The 15528-nt window shown below is 45.1% G+C and overlaps 1 protein-coding gene across 1 annotated transcript in view; it reads right to left on the bottom strand.

Moving 5' to 3' along the window:
• VIPR2 (vasoactive intestinal peptide receptor 2) overlaps positions 1-15528 on the bottom strand; it is a 64082-nt gene that overhangs the window by 15664 nt on the left and 32890 nt on the right. The window contains 1 exon segment of the mRNA XM_032482964.1: positions 10251-10348. Within this exon segment, the coding sequence (XP_032338855.1) occupies positions 10251-10348 (98 nt within the window).

Here is a 15528-nt window from a genome sequence, read left to right as displayed (position 1 = left end):
ATAACCACATTAATATAAAAGTAGATTTTTAAGGCAAAAGGCATTACTAACCATGGACAGTTTCACACAGATATATAACATTAAATAGGTATGCCCCTAATAACATAGACCTTAAAATATATAAAGCCAACAGTGAAAGAAATAAAAGGAGAAATAGACAAGCTCACAATTATAGTTGGATATTTTACTGCATATCTCTCAGTAACTGACAGGACAAGTACTTAAATAGTAAAGATTAAGAATATTTAAATAACATGATTGATAAATGATGTGAATGACACCTTTAACATACAAACCAATAACTGCAGAATTTACACCGTTTTCAAGTGAAAACAAAACTTTACTAAAATAGACCACATTCTGAGTCATAAATCAAGTCTCAAAAAATGTCACAGGGTTTAAGTCATGGGGTATGCTCTTTGATTACCATGAATTAAGCCAGAAATCATTAGCAAACTGAAAAGAAAAGTAATAATAGATTAGAAGTTAAGCTATGAATTTCTATAGCCTATGAGTTAAACAAGATAATCAAAAGAAGAGTTTAGAAAAATTAGAACTAAATGATAATGGAAAACACATCTTTAACTTGAAAGATGGAACTAAAGCAGATCTGAGAGGAAAATTTGTAGATATAAATAAATGCATTTTAAACCAAGGAATGCTGAACATCTAACTTAAGAAGCTAGAAAATGAACAAATCAAAACCAGAGAATGCAGAAAGAAGGAAATAATAAAGATAAAAATGCAAGTCAGTAATAAATAAAAAGCATACAAGAGAGAAAATTAAAGGTAAAAATCTGTTCTTGGAAAACACAACTGATAAAGCTTTGCACAGGAAGATACATCAAGGTACAAAGAAGGAAAATACAGCTGGCTCACACCAGGAATGGAAAGGAGACAGCAGTATAGCTCTTACACACGTTAACAGTGTAGTGAGAGAATACAGAAACGTAGATGAAGCAAACAGATTCCTTCTCATGACTAACGTAAGAAGAAACAGAGAATCTGAATCATCATGTGTCTGTTTTTAAGAATTTGAACCTAAAATAAAATTAAAACTTTCCCACAAGACAACTCTCAGCCCAGATGGCTTCCACAAACGTTACGGAAGAAATAACACCTTATCTAACCCAGACTAGTCCAAAGAATAGAAAAGAGGGGCACCTTCCTATTCACCTGTGGACCAGCACAGCTGTCAAATCAAAGCCCAATGTTATGAGAAAGGAAAATTATAGATCAAATTCATGAATGTAGATGCAAAAATCCTCAACAAGATGTTAGTAAATTAAACCTAGCCATGTAATAAAAGGGTGATATATCACAACCAAGTAGGGTTAATTTTAGGGATAAAAGCTACATTTAATATTAGAAAATCTATCTATGCAGTTTTTCACATTAAATGAACAAATGATAAAAAACCACCTGCTCATCTCAATATATGCAGAAAAATCAGTATGAAATTCAGCACCTATTCATGATGAAAACTCAGAAAACTGGGAATTGAAAGGAATGTTCTTAACCTGGTACAGGGTATCTTCAGAATGTCTGCTGCAAATGTCATGCTTATAGTGAAATATTGGGAGCCTTCACTGTGAGCTCAGAAGTAAGAAAATGTGGTCTCTTAGCATCACTTCTGTTTAACACTGTACTTTACAAAAACAGGAGTTTCATATAGAAGAATCCACATGAAGTTACAGGATAATTATTACATTTGTAAATAAATTTAGCAAGGTTGCTGAGGCAAGATTAGTATGCAGAAATCAATTCCTTTTTTAGAAAGTTATATATACACAAATATATACAACAGCATAAACGAATACTTCATATGACTATTAGGAGATGTCCAATTCGATAACTCAGAAAACCACAGAACACTACTGAAAGAAATTAAGGAAACTCAAACAAATGAAAAGGTCTACTATAATCACTGGTCGGATGACCAAAGCTGTAAAGACCTCCAGTCTATCCAAGCTCATCTATAGGTTCAGCGGAATCCGAAGTGAAATCCTAGCAGGATTTTTTTAATGGCTACTGACAAGCTGATTTTTAAAAATTCACATGTAAGTGCAAATGAGCAAGCTCTTCCTAGTGTGAAAGGAGAATTGACAGACTTACACTGGGACTCAGGACTTTTCACAAAGGCACAGCCATGGCAGCAATGTAAAAATGGCTCAGTGACAAGACGGGAGTGTCCCGTCCCTCGATACACGGTCACAAAGGCACCATCGCGACGCACGGGCACAGGGTGGCCTTCCCAGCAAATGGTCCTGGAGAAACTAAACACACATACTGAAAAAGCAAGTGAACCTTAACTCCTGCCTCACACTGTACACAGAAATACATCATCAGTGGATCCTAAAGCTCAACATGAGAATTTAGGATAGCAAAATTTCTAGATGATGACTAAGAACATGCTAGAGATTTTTAAACAGGCTCAGGAAGCCCTGACCATACAATGCAAGTGGTCAACAGACTTCACTAAAATAAAGAACTTTCACTGATCAGAAGACTCACTAGGAGAGTGTAAAGTTGAACCACAGTGCTGGAGATAAAAGCTGTGACACCCGTGTCTGACAAAAGGTTCCACTACAGGTTTCCACTCCTAACAATTAACGTAAGAAAAAAGAGACAGCTAAATAGAAAAATGAGCAAACACTTGAAATAGTACTGCAAAAAAAGTTTCCAAACATACCCTCACCATCCACCAAGGAAATGCCAATTAAAACACAACTCTATGTTATGATGGACCCAACTGGATGGCTAAATTTTAAAAAGTTGGCAATAACAGATGGTGGCAGGGAGGTGACGTGAAAGGAATCTCCACACTGCCGGTGCACATGTGATGCGTCTGGGAAGATTACACCTCTGCAGAGCCTCGGACCAGCACGCACAATGTAAATATAAGATAAATGTGAATGTAAACATAAGTGTGCACACATACACACACCCCCACAGCTAAATGCGCAAGACACAGTGCATGAGGACGCTCACAGCAGCATTACTTGTCTGAAGTCAGCCACGTATCTGTGGACAACTGAAAGAATAAATACGTTTCATTATCTTCAGACAGCAATGAAGAGTACAGGATGGCCACATGCAACAACATGGGTGAATCTCCCTGCAAAAGGCTCACTGAAGGGATCTGGAGGCTGGGGCTTCCACTTTGTATGATTCAAAGACAACGTTTTCAAAATGAGACCAAAGTAACGTGTGGTGTCAGGAATCTGAATAATGGCACCTTCTGGGAAGCGGGTGGTTACAGACACAGCATCCTGAGCATGGCTGCGGTGCCGACAGTGCCCTGCACCTGGCCTGGGTGCTGAGCTCACTGAAGACCAGCATCACACTGCAGGTGGAAGACCTACCCACTTCCCCTAGTGTGTACTTCACGAATAAAAGTTTATTTTTATGTATTTAACACGGCTGCAGAGCCTTAGCAAATGAAGACATTAAGTATAATGCACAGCTCCTCAGGTCTCGGAGCAGTTCTGCAGCTGTGTGACCCAGGTCTAAGGCTTTCGGACCCCTGCTCCCGGCGGTGCAGCCACTGCCCCTGCTGCATGCGTCTCGTGTTGGGGGCTCTCACCCCTCCAGATCACTTTTCCTTTCTTTTCTCCTCCCCTCCCTCCTCCCCACGTCTTTCCCCTGAGAGGAGTTTGGGATTTACTGCTGTCACCCGGGTCTGCAAGCCACCCAAGCAAGTCTTGCTGCCCAGGCTCTTAGTGATGGCCTTCGCAGACGCTGCTCACTTGAAGTTCCATCTCGGAGCGCGGCTCTGCTAAAGGACGGTGGATGTACCTGACAGTGAGTTCCCCGGTGAGCCAGGCGGGAATCGGCCCCAGTGCGGGCTGCGAGTGGGCCCTCGAAGGTGAACGGGGTGCAGGTGGTCATGAATCGGGGCTGCGCCCTCACCAGCTCAGCAGCCTGGGGCTCGTGGCACCTCTTGGGCCTCCTTTCTCTAACTGGCAGAGCTGGGACGTTAGAGCACTGACCTGGTGGAGGCACTGTAAGGACTAAACTAATACAGCACACAGCGCAGTGAGGACTGGTGCTGTCATGTCCATGCCTGGACCACAGGACGTGCTCAAGGATGTCAGCCACAATGACCGCCCGCGACTTCCGCACAGAACTCGGCCCTGTGTTTGTCACCCAAGTCTGCATGCACTTTGTAAATGGGAAGAAATGAGCTGCTCCATTTCTCTGTCCTTAAAGTAAGAGCATGTCTGCTTAATGCTTTCTTAGCTCATGGACTATTATGGAGAATAAATGTTCAATGACTGCAAAGAATTCTGTTTCCTGGGTGTAATTACTGGGACAATGGAGCATATTATTTTCATAAAATGGATTTTAGAATCAACTCACTCTCACAGCTGTCCAGGGAGGTGACATCGGGTGAGCAGGTCTGGCCGATGTAGGCAGGAAGGTGCCCGAAATGAAGGCAGAGCTGAGAACTGCACACCAGCCTGGGCCCTGGGCACTTTTTCTAGTGATTGTTACATATTGAACCAGCAGAAGAATGACAGCCAAAGCAGACACGTTCTTTTTTTAACCAAGAAGTGTCACCTGCAGGTGACTAATGACATCCAGGTATAAAAGATTGTGTTGGATACACATAAAACCATTTGAGATTCTCTTAATGCATCATGTCCACATTTGCAATAATTCCAAAATGCTATCAGGCTGGCTAGTTAAATATGTCGCACAGTACAAATCTGAGGGAAGCTGCTGAGGTCAAGTATATGGATTGCTCAAGATTAGAGCTCTTTAAAAACAAACAAATTTTTCTAATTCAAGTTACCCTATGCCAGCTTACCTCCCTAAATGTTTCCTTTCATTTTTGTATTTCACAATTTCAGTATTTAAAAATGTACAGCAAAATACAGAACATAGCAGAACAAATATTAGTATTGTATCAGCCTTTTTTAAAAGAACTAAAACATGATGGGTCTTCCTCACATTTTTCAAAGTGCAGTTCTGGATTAAAGGCATTGCCTTGAGATTCGGCCAAGATGGTGGAGTAGATGGACCTTGAGCTCACCTCCTCTCATGAGCTCACCAAAATCACAAAAACAAACACTGATTAAAAAAGGACTGGAACCTACCCAGAAAAGATCTTCTATGACTAAAGACATAAAGAAGGAACCACAGTGAGACAAGTAGGAGGGGTGCACTTGAGATGTATCAAATCCCATACCCTCGGGTGGTGACCCACAAACTGGAGAAAAATTATATTGCAGAGGCCCTCCCACAGGAGTGAGAGATCTGAACCCCATGTCAGGCTCCCCAGCCTCCAGGTCTGGCACTGGGAGGAGGAACCCCTAGAGCATTTGGCTTTGAAGTCCAGTAGGTCTTGGTGGCAGGAGCCACAGGATTGGGGGAAACAGAAATTTCATTCTTAAAGGGCACACACAGTATCTCATGTGTACCGGGACCAAGGGCAAAAGCAGTAACTTCATAGGAACCTGGGCCAGACCTGCCAGTCTTGGAGGGTCTCCTGAGAGTGGCTGTGGCTCACCCTGGGGTCATAAAAGCTGGTGGTGGACATACTGGGGAGTGTTCATATGTATGCACTCTCTTGGAGGCTGACATCTTGGGTCTTGGGTCACCAAGACCTGGCCCTACCTAAGAGCCTGTAGGCTCCAGTGCTGGGACACCTCAGACCAAACAACACACTGGGTGGGAACACAGTCTCACCCATCAGCAAACTTCCTGAGCCCACAGTCACCTCTAGACACGCCCCTCGACACAGCCCTGCCCATCAGAGGCTCAGTCTTACCCACCTGTGGGCAGGCACTGGCCCCTCCCACTAGGAAGCCTGCATGAGCCTCTAGACCAGCCTACCCACCAGGTGGCAGACACCAGAAGCAAGAAAACTATGATCCTGTATCTTGCAGAACTGAGTCTGCAAACACAAATCCAAAACAATTTACAAAATGGCAATAAGAACATATGTACCAATAATTACCTTAAATGTAAATGGATTAAATGTTCCAACCAATAGACAGTGGACAGATTCTTAGAAAGGTGCAATCTCCCAAGACTGAACCAGGAAGAAACAGAAAATATGAACAGACCAATTACCAGCACTGAAATTGAATCAGTAATTTAAAAACTCCCAACAAACAGAAGTCCAGGACTAGATGGCTTCACAGGTGACTTCTACCAAACATATAGAGAAGAGTTAACAACTACCTTTCTGAAACTATTCCAAAAAAGTGCAGAGGAAGGGACACTTCTAAACTCATTCTATGAGTCCACCATTACCCTGATACCAAATCTTTGTGAAAAAGATATCACAAAAAAAAAAAGAAAGAAAATTACAAGCCAATATCACTGATGAACATAGATGCAAAAATCCTCAACAAAATACTAGCAAACTAACTCCAACAATACATTAGAAGGCTCATACACCGCGATCAAGTGAGATTTATCCCAGGGATGCAAAGATTTTTCAATATCCACAAATTAATGTGATACACCACTTTAACAAATTGAATAAAAACCATATGATCATCTCAATAGATGCAGAAAGAGCTTTTGATAAAATTCAACATCCATTTATGATAAAAGCTCTCAGAAAGTGGGCATAGAGGGAACATACCTCAACATAATAAAAGCCATATATGCCAAACCTACAGCTAATATCATACTCAGTGGTGAAAAACTGAGAGCATTTCCTCCAAGATCAGGAACAAGACAAAAATGTCCATTCTCATCACTTTTATTCAACACAGTTTTGGAAGTTCTAGCCACAGCAATTAGAGAAGAAAAAGAAATAAAAGGAATCCAAATTGGAAAAGAAGAAGTAAAACTGTCACTATTTGCAAATGACATGATACTATACGTAGGAAATCCTAAAGATCCTACGAAAAATTGTTGGAATTAATAAATGAAGTCAGTAAAGTTGCAGGATACAAAATTAATACATAGAAATCTGCTGCATTTCTATACACTAACAACAAACTATCAGAAAAAGAAATTAAGGAAATAATCTCATTTACCATTACATCAAAAAGAATAAAATACCTAGGAATAAACCTATCTAAGGAGGCAAAAGACTTGTATTCTGAAAACTGTAAGACACCGATGAAAGAAACTGAAGACAACACAAACAGATGGAAAGATATACTATGCTCTTGGATTGGAAGGATCAATATTGTTAAAATGACCATTCTGCCCAAAGCAACCTACAGATTCAATGCAGTCCCTATCAAATTACCAGTGGCATCTTTCACAGAACTGAAACAAAAAAATGTTAAAATTTTTATGGAAACACAAAAGACCTGGAATAGCCAAAACAATCTTGAGAAAGAACAGAGCTGGAGGAATCACACTTGCTGACTTAAGACTATCCTACAAAACTACAGTAATCAAAACAGCATGGCACTAGCACAAAAGCTGACACATAGATCAGTGGAACAGGATAGAGAGCCCAGAAGTAAACCCACACACTTATGGTCAATTAATCTATGACAAAGGAGGCAAGAATATACAATGGAGACAAGACAGACTCTTCAACAAATGATGCTGGGAAAACTGGACAGCTACAAGTGAAATAATGAAATTAGAACATTCTCTAACACCAGGAACAAAAATAAACTCAAGACGGATTAAATACCTAAATGTAAGACTGGATACTGTAAAACTCCTTGAGGAAAACATAGGCAGAACACTCTTTGACATAAATCACAGCAGTATTTTTTTTGACTCATCTCCTAGAGCAATGGAAATAAAAACAAAAATAAACAAATGGGACCTATTTAGACTTAAAAGCTTTTGTGCAGCAAAGGAAACCATAAACAGAATTAAAAAACCATCTATAGAGTTAGAGAAAATATTTGCAAATGATGTGACTGACAAGGGCTTAATTTCCAGAATATATAAAGAGCCCACACAGCTCAATATTAAAAACAAAAACCCAATCAAAAAGTGGGCAGAAGACCTAAATAGACATTCCTCCAAAAAAGACATACAGACGGCCAGCAGATACATAAAAAGATGCTCAACACTGCTAATTATGCAAATGCAAACCAAATGCAAACCAAAACTACAACAAGGTATCACCTCAAATCAGTTTGAATGGCCTTCATGCAAAAGTCTACAAATAATAAATGCTGGAGAGGGTGTGGAGAAAAGGGAACCCTCCTACACTGCTGGTGGGAATGTAAATTGGTGCAGTCACTATGGAAAGCAGTAAGGAGGCTTCTTAAAAAACTAAAAATAGACTTACCCTATGATCCAGCAATCCCACTCCTGGGCATGTATCCAGAGGAACCTCTAACTTGAAAAGATACATGTACCCCAATGTTCACAGCAGCACTATTTACAATAGCCAAGATATGGAAACAGCCTAAATGTCCACCGACAGATGACTGGGTAAAGAAGCTGTGGTGCATTTATACAATGGAATACTACTCAGCCATAAAAGAGAATGGAATAATGCCATTTGCAGCAACATGGATGGACCAAGAGATGATCATACTAAGTGAAGTCAGTCAGACAGAGAAAGACAAATATCATAGGATACCACTCATATGTGGAACCTAAAATATGACACAAATGAATTTAATTACAAACCAGAAATAGACTCACGGACATAGAAAAAAACCTCTGGTTACCAAACAGGAAGGTGGAGGGCATGGGTAAGTCAGGAGCTCGGGATTTGCAGACACACACTACTGTATACAAAACAGACAAACAACAAGTTCCTACCGTACAGCACAGGGAGCTATACTCAACACCCCATAATAAACCATAATGGAAAAGAATCTGGAAAAGAACAGATATGTATGTGTGTGTATAACTGAACCGCTTTGCTGTACACCTTTGACACAACACTGTAAGTCATCTATACTTCAATTTTAAAAAGGCATTTTTTTTCTTTCTGAGAATTATCAACACCTGGCACAACCGGGATGCGTGAAGCGAGAGCAGCTGAACGTAAGGACGTCCGCTGAGTCTCAGCCACGCTCATCGCCTCCGCTCATTCATTTTTCTTCCAAGTATGGATTTCCTAATGTCCTAAAATCGCTCCTTTTGTTGTAGCACTGGTTTTATCAGAACATTGGCCAACATTTGAACTATATTTTAGCAAAGAGAAATAAGATCTGTGGGGTGTGGAAGGAAGATAGAAATGGAGTCGGCATTGCTAGCCTCTAAACTGAGGCTGGAGGCCACGGCAGGAGCGGTGCTGGGCACGTCTCAGTGGACAGAGTCTCAGCTCTGAGCACTTATGTCCAAACAAAGCCGCCAGAAGATCTCTACAGAAACTCAAGATACTTATCAGACTCTGACCCTAAATAACTCGAGAGAGCCTACCCCTTAAGGACAAACGTTTCCTTCTTGCGTCAGAGCCAACCATAATTCCTGCCAGACAACCACGGCAACTGTGATTTCTACCTTTAACGACTATTTCTCTTCCTCGGAATGCTCTCTCCATTTTACCCAAATCTGTGTCTCCCAGATTGCAATTCCTAGGAACCCAAAAAGCTCTCTGTTTCCTACGGATGATTTTATGACAGGTGACCAAAACCCTGTTGAAATAAGCTGGATATTATCCATTTTATTTAATGCTGGTGACGCTTAAGAAACAGATTTAATCCTAAAAACTAAAAGCTCTTCCTAGGGAGAAGTTCCTGCCTCCATTCGCAAGCCCTGACCACCAGCTGTACAATGTCCGTCATTAGTTATCAGAGACCTACCGAAGATTCAGGTGCAGGGAAACCAGATGGCATTAAAGAGTGCCCACCACAAGCCCCGTTGGCTCTGTCAGCTTCCATCCTTCACAGACACACGGAGAGGTTAAGCAATTTGTCCATGTCACACAGCTGCTAAGAGACAGACCCAGGATTTGAACCGGTCCTCATGCTCCTAAACACATCACAGGGTCTCTCAACAGCGCTCCCACACATAAGCCCAGACTTCCGTGCTTCTGAGTGGGAAGGGAAAGGCCAGGCTGCGTCTTTATATTCAAAGTATTTGCATAACACTGTGTTTAGTAAATAATAGTTGAACTGGATTCCTATCCGTGGTCAGTATTGTCTCCTCATAGAAGAAATGCAGGGTACTTTAATAAAAGCGCCAGTGTTAGTTAGCATCACATTTCACTCTGGCATTCTCCAAGACAGCCTGACTGGCACAGAGGAGGGCTTGGAGGCAGTGGTGTCTGCCTCCTCCGATGGCCGAGATGGTGTAAGTGGATGATTTCCCGTCTCATGTTTTTGGCAGAATTGCTCATTTCTGCTACTTACCTGAAGAGGCAAAGAATCATGCTGCTGGTTGTAAGGGAAATCAGAGAGACACTGTAGCCCAGGGTGTAAATGGCCTTTACCAGAATATAAAACGTGATCTGAAAGAGAGGAAAATAAATCTGTAAGTCACAGTGGCAGCATCAGACCCCACCGTGCATTCCCTCAGGGAGGCTGTGGACTGCAGATGCTGGAACGCGGGACAGTGACCTCTCAGAGATCCACTTCCGCCCTGAACCCAAGTGGTCCTCTCCCCTAAACACCTGCTGTTCCCGATAATTCATTGTGAGTGCCCTGGGATGGTTCCACAGCAAACCTGTCTGGAGGGAACCACCGGGGGAAGCTGGGGAGAAGGCAGTGCTGGGCACGTTCAGGGAGGCCTCAGGCACCGCGGGGTGGGCCACGCTCGCGGTCCGGGGTAAGACACAAAAACCACTGAGCTTGTCTGGACGTCAGGGGTGATGCCCGCTAAGGCGGCGCTGGGCACAAGTCCTGCGGTCGTCCCTGAGGCCACCTGCCTACAGAAATGGCCAGTGCAGTTAGAAACAGGTGATGTCTGGGGACAGGACGGTGCTCCTACAAAGAGACACCCACCCTCCACCGTGTGTGTTCTCGTCCCTCGATTAATCTTCGGCGAGATTCAGCCCTTAAATCAGTGCAGACGGCAGAGCTGAGCGTGAGAGAAATGGCCCATCCTGCCTCAGAGGCAACCCGCTCCGAGGCCCCAGTCGGTGTGTGGGGTTTTGTTGTTGCTTTGAGCCCACAGGGGAGGAAGCGGGGGACCAGCTGGGGTTCCAGAATGTTCTGGAAACCTCCGATTATAGGTTCCATCCTGTCCCAGCCTCCTCCCAATGGGGCTTACGGATGGGGTGGGGGCATGTCCACGGGTCATGCTGTGGGGAGTTCGGGTTAAACAGTTGGAAATGGAACACTTCAAATCCACCGAGAGCACAGGAAGCAATACGACGACACGCACCTGCAGACAGGCTCCGGACCCACCACTGCGTCAGACCACGGGGCCCGGGCCCACCTCCCGGGGCTCCAGCACCCCGCGAGAGCCTTCACACCTTCACAAGCGGGTGTGCGTGTGCACGTACGCGTGAGTGCATGTGCTGTGTGTGAGCACGTGCGTGCTGCAGTGCGGACAGGCTTTCTGGTGCGTTTCCTTGCGCACGCGCCTTGGTGACCTCCGCCCTCCATCAGCGGTGCCTCTTGCTGTTTGGTGCTTTCCTGGGTCCCCACACCCACACCCCATTGTATCGGTGGTTGAATCGTCTTCGCTGGGATTTCCCATGTTTACCTTCCTTCTTACATTTTCTTGACGCTCAGCTCTTCCTTCTGGTTTGCCTTCCCCTGAAGCACGGTCTTCAGGCATTTTTAACGAGTCTTCTGGTTGTGGACCCTGTTGGTGTCTGTCTTTCTGAAACGTCTTTCTCCTCCTGTCCTGAGCAAGGCCCAGCGGTGGAAGCTGAGTGAAGCCAGCTCCCCTGCACTCCGAGGGCCTGCGTCTGCTCCTGTCCGTGGGTGGCCTATCTGTCCTTCATCTCTGCCTGTTTCACGATTCTCGGCTATTTGGAATTTTCTAGTTTCACCGCAGGTGCCTGGCAGTGATTTCTGTTTACTCACTGTACTCGGGGTCTCGCTCCTTCTGCTGAGACTGTGATCAGACTGGTGCTTGGCCCCCACCCCACCCTGGGAACCGCTCTATCTCCCGCCCCCTTTCCTGGGCAGCGCTGGGCAGGTTCTCTGTCTGTCTCACCCATTCCAGAACTCTCTTTTCACCTGTATCTGATTTGCTATTTGAGGTATCTACTTGATTTTCACTTTTTTAGGTCTATTTTTCCCCCAGATCAGGCCCTTTTCTTTTTCTCCCTCCCTCCCTCCCTCCCTTCTTACATTTTAAGTGCTCTTATTTGTGCCCTATGCCTGATGAATCCATTCTCTCAGGTTTCAGGGACGTAATTTCACTGTGCCGTCTGCCGACTGCTTCACAGAGGCTTTCCCTTGTACGGCTGGTGCACCTGGAGCGCGGGCTCGTCTTTGGCGGTGACGGCAGGGATTTGTGAGCCTGGGCAAAGACTCCTTCCAGGAGGACCTGTGACTGCTTCTGCCACGTGCCCCGATGCTTCACCTGGATGACTAGGCTCAGGGTCTCCTTTCTGGGCAGCGTTACAAGGAAGCCCAGCCTGCAGGAAGGCACATCTGTGCTGACGACTTTTGGGACAGACTTAAAGTCCCTCACGGAAGCAGATGTAGACAGGAAAACGCCCTCGCCACTTTCACAGTCGGGCTCCGTCCCGCACCTGATTCCGGCTGCCCACCTCATCCCTCTGCTTCTTGGGGACCCACTGGACGCTGGAAGCAGCTGCCCCGGTGCCAGGTACCCTGGTCTCAGCTCTATGTTTTGAGATTTCTGTGCTTTCTCGAAATCTTAGCTCTGCATTCAAAAGCATCATCGTTGTTCGTTATTCAGCATTTTTGGTGGATTTGTCGTAGAATTTCTACCCTCAATTTCTCATACAAGATTTTTGTTTCTCATGAACATGGTGGGTGTCATTGGCTAATTTAACTCATTCTGTTCAGCACACTTCCTGAGAACGTAATCAGGCCTGGACACTGCAGGAGCCCGAGGAAGCAGGGTGAGTGACAGCAGGGTCCCACCCCGGGGTCACAGACCTGTTTCAGGACTGATGTCCCAGGAGACAATACACGAGCTAGAAACTGAGACAGGATGAATTTAGTGTCTTTGTTTCTGTGTCTATCAGAAAAAAAGGAACACCCACATTTCACTTTATATTAGTTTGCTTAAAGCTGGGTTAGATTTTACATGTTTTCATCATTTAAGAGCCTAATTTTCTGGCACGCAAGGTGTCTCTTGAGGCCTTGAAGTAGAGCAGAGTCCCACGTGGGCTGGGGGCCTTGAGTCCAGGCAGCATTGGGACAGTCTTATCAGGACCAGAGTGCAAAACAGCCCCAGCAACTTGGAGCAATGGGAACCTCGCCTGGTGAGACCAGCTAACGGCCAGCAGGCACGACACAGGTTCTCCTGGAGGGAAGTCTTTGCCCAGGCTCACACATCCCCGCAGTCAGCTCCGAAGGTGAGCCCACGCAGGGGACGGTGCCCGCAGAGACAAGACCTTTTCTTGCTGCCAGCTTTCAGGAGAACGATGCAAATCACAAGACAACAATCAGGATCTCTGCTGGAGCAGGAAGGACGAACGGCCTTTAGGGTTAGGCAGAGTGGGGTCTAGGAGGGCAGAGGCACACGGCCCTGCGCAGACCCAGGGCTCCTGCACCACTAATGCAGCTTTGACATCAGTGGGGAAGGATGGGCCATTCAGTGTGATTCTGGGAGAACAGATAAATTTCTTGGTGGAAAATCAGTCCTTATTTACCAGAGTTATTGCAAATAAATTCCAAGTGAACCAGAGAGTTCGTGTTAAATTGTTCATAAAATAAGAGGAAACAGTACAGGTGCTATTAGGGTCAGATGCAGACGTGGAAGAGGTAAGGGGGCCTCGGGACAGCCCCAATAATTTCTCACAACGAGTTAGGGCCAGGCCGTGGGCGTGGTGGGTGTGGAGGTCCTGGGTGGACGGGAAGGAAGGCAGTGATGGCGAAGCAGCAGAGGGAACAGGCTGACCACGACCCGGGTAAGCAGGTGCAGTTACAACAGTAAGACAGCTTTTGTTCTCGGTTTATAAATTTGGGGATCATTGAAAAAATAAGAAACTGCCGGTGAGGGTGTTAGCTGGATGGGTTGCGTGTGTTCCTGGTGAAAATATACACCGGCCTTTTTTTTGGCAAAGCCGTTTGAGGGTGTAATCAGAACATTAAAAATATTTTCATATTTCATATCCTTTGACCAGGAATTGACCTTTGTGCATAGGTTTGTTTATTAATCAAAATAACAAGATGTTAAAAACAACCTAAGTTGTGAACGATTGAATAAATTCGACGTAGTCATAAAATAGAACATTAGGTTGCCGTTAAGAATCTTATTTTCAAAGGATGTTGACTGAATTAAGAAAATGTTCATAATATATAATATTTTATAAAACAGAACAAGCACATTGGTGGTGTTGAGATAAACATGTAGGCGCCAGAGGAGACAGGGTCCCGCGCACGCGTCAGCTGTCACTCTTTCCTCCACTTCCCTCTGGGAAGGTCTCCCTCCCCTGTTCACACTAGGGCACTTGAAATCAGAGGGGCAGAATCGGGAGACGGTGACGCAGCAGAGGTGAGAACACTGGCCACTTAGGGGCTGGTAACAGGGCCTTGCAGGCCTCCCGTAAAATTACAGTCTGGTTCCTAAGGGAGAAAACATCTGTTTTTTTTACGATCTGTGACGTCTGTAATCTGCACCTCAAACAGCGTGAGTGTGAAGCTGACAAAACAGACCTAAAGGTGCAAACACTGAGGGAAATGCAGTGGATTCCAGCCCTCTCCTCTCCCCTTCAAGCTGCTTTGAAATCAGAATGCACTGCACCCCTTCAGGGTGAGGGAATTATTTAAATGTCCCACTTCAATAACTTTTTGATACACACAAGATTTATTCCGAATGTCTGGCTGAACTTAACACTCATCCTGACCCAAGCGGGATAAGAGGGCGAGCTCAGCCCCAAACTCACAGCTGCGACTTTATGACTTCACGGGAGTCCTGCGACCGGACGTCTGCGAGGACTTGCTTTCCTCAGGCCAACAAGAGGTGATCCAAGAACGCGCCGGATGCACTGTGATTCGTCGCTCTTCACTCTGTGAGCACTTGGGGCACCCGCTGTGCCTGAGGTCCCTGAAAAGTCAGCTCAGAGAACACACTGCTTGGCTGGTGCTTCATTCCCGTGGGTTCTGGACTCAGACGACTGCATCTGGCTGCACCAGCCACATGCCCCGCGGTCCTGCTGGCCTCCACTTACCCGCGTGGCCTTTGCAGACCTTTCGGATGTTCAGGACTCTCCCCGACCCTGGCCTGTTTGCTCACACGTGTGGAGCCCGGGGTGGTGGTGTGGGGTAAGATGACAGAGGAATCGCCTGTGGATTGCAGATTTTGCTCTTTTCTGCAGTCAAGCAAGTCTTTCACTAACATCGAACAGAAAATCTCTAATTATACGCCTGGATTATACTGGGCTCAAGTTCGTATAATTGGGTACAGATTCCACGTCTTTTCCCCTCACACTGACCGGGGCCCTGACAACTGTCTGGGCCTTCCCTGAGGCTTCTCGGACGGGTGTCTGATCGGAGGACACTCATTAAAGCAGCAGGTGAGTGTGAGGTGGTCACG

This window comes from Camelus ferus, chromosome 7, assembly GCF_009834535.1.
Source record: "Camelus ferus isolate YT-003-E chromosome 7, BCGSAC_Cfer_1.0, whole genome shotgun sequence".
NCBI lineage: Eukaryota > Metazoa > Chordata > Mammalia > Artiodactyla > Camelidae > Camelus > Camelus ferus.
This window is presented reverse-complemented; position numbering and strand designations above follow the sequence as displayed.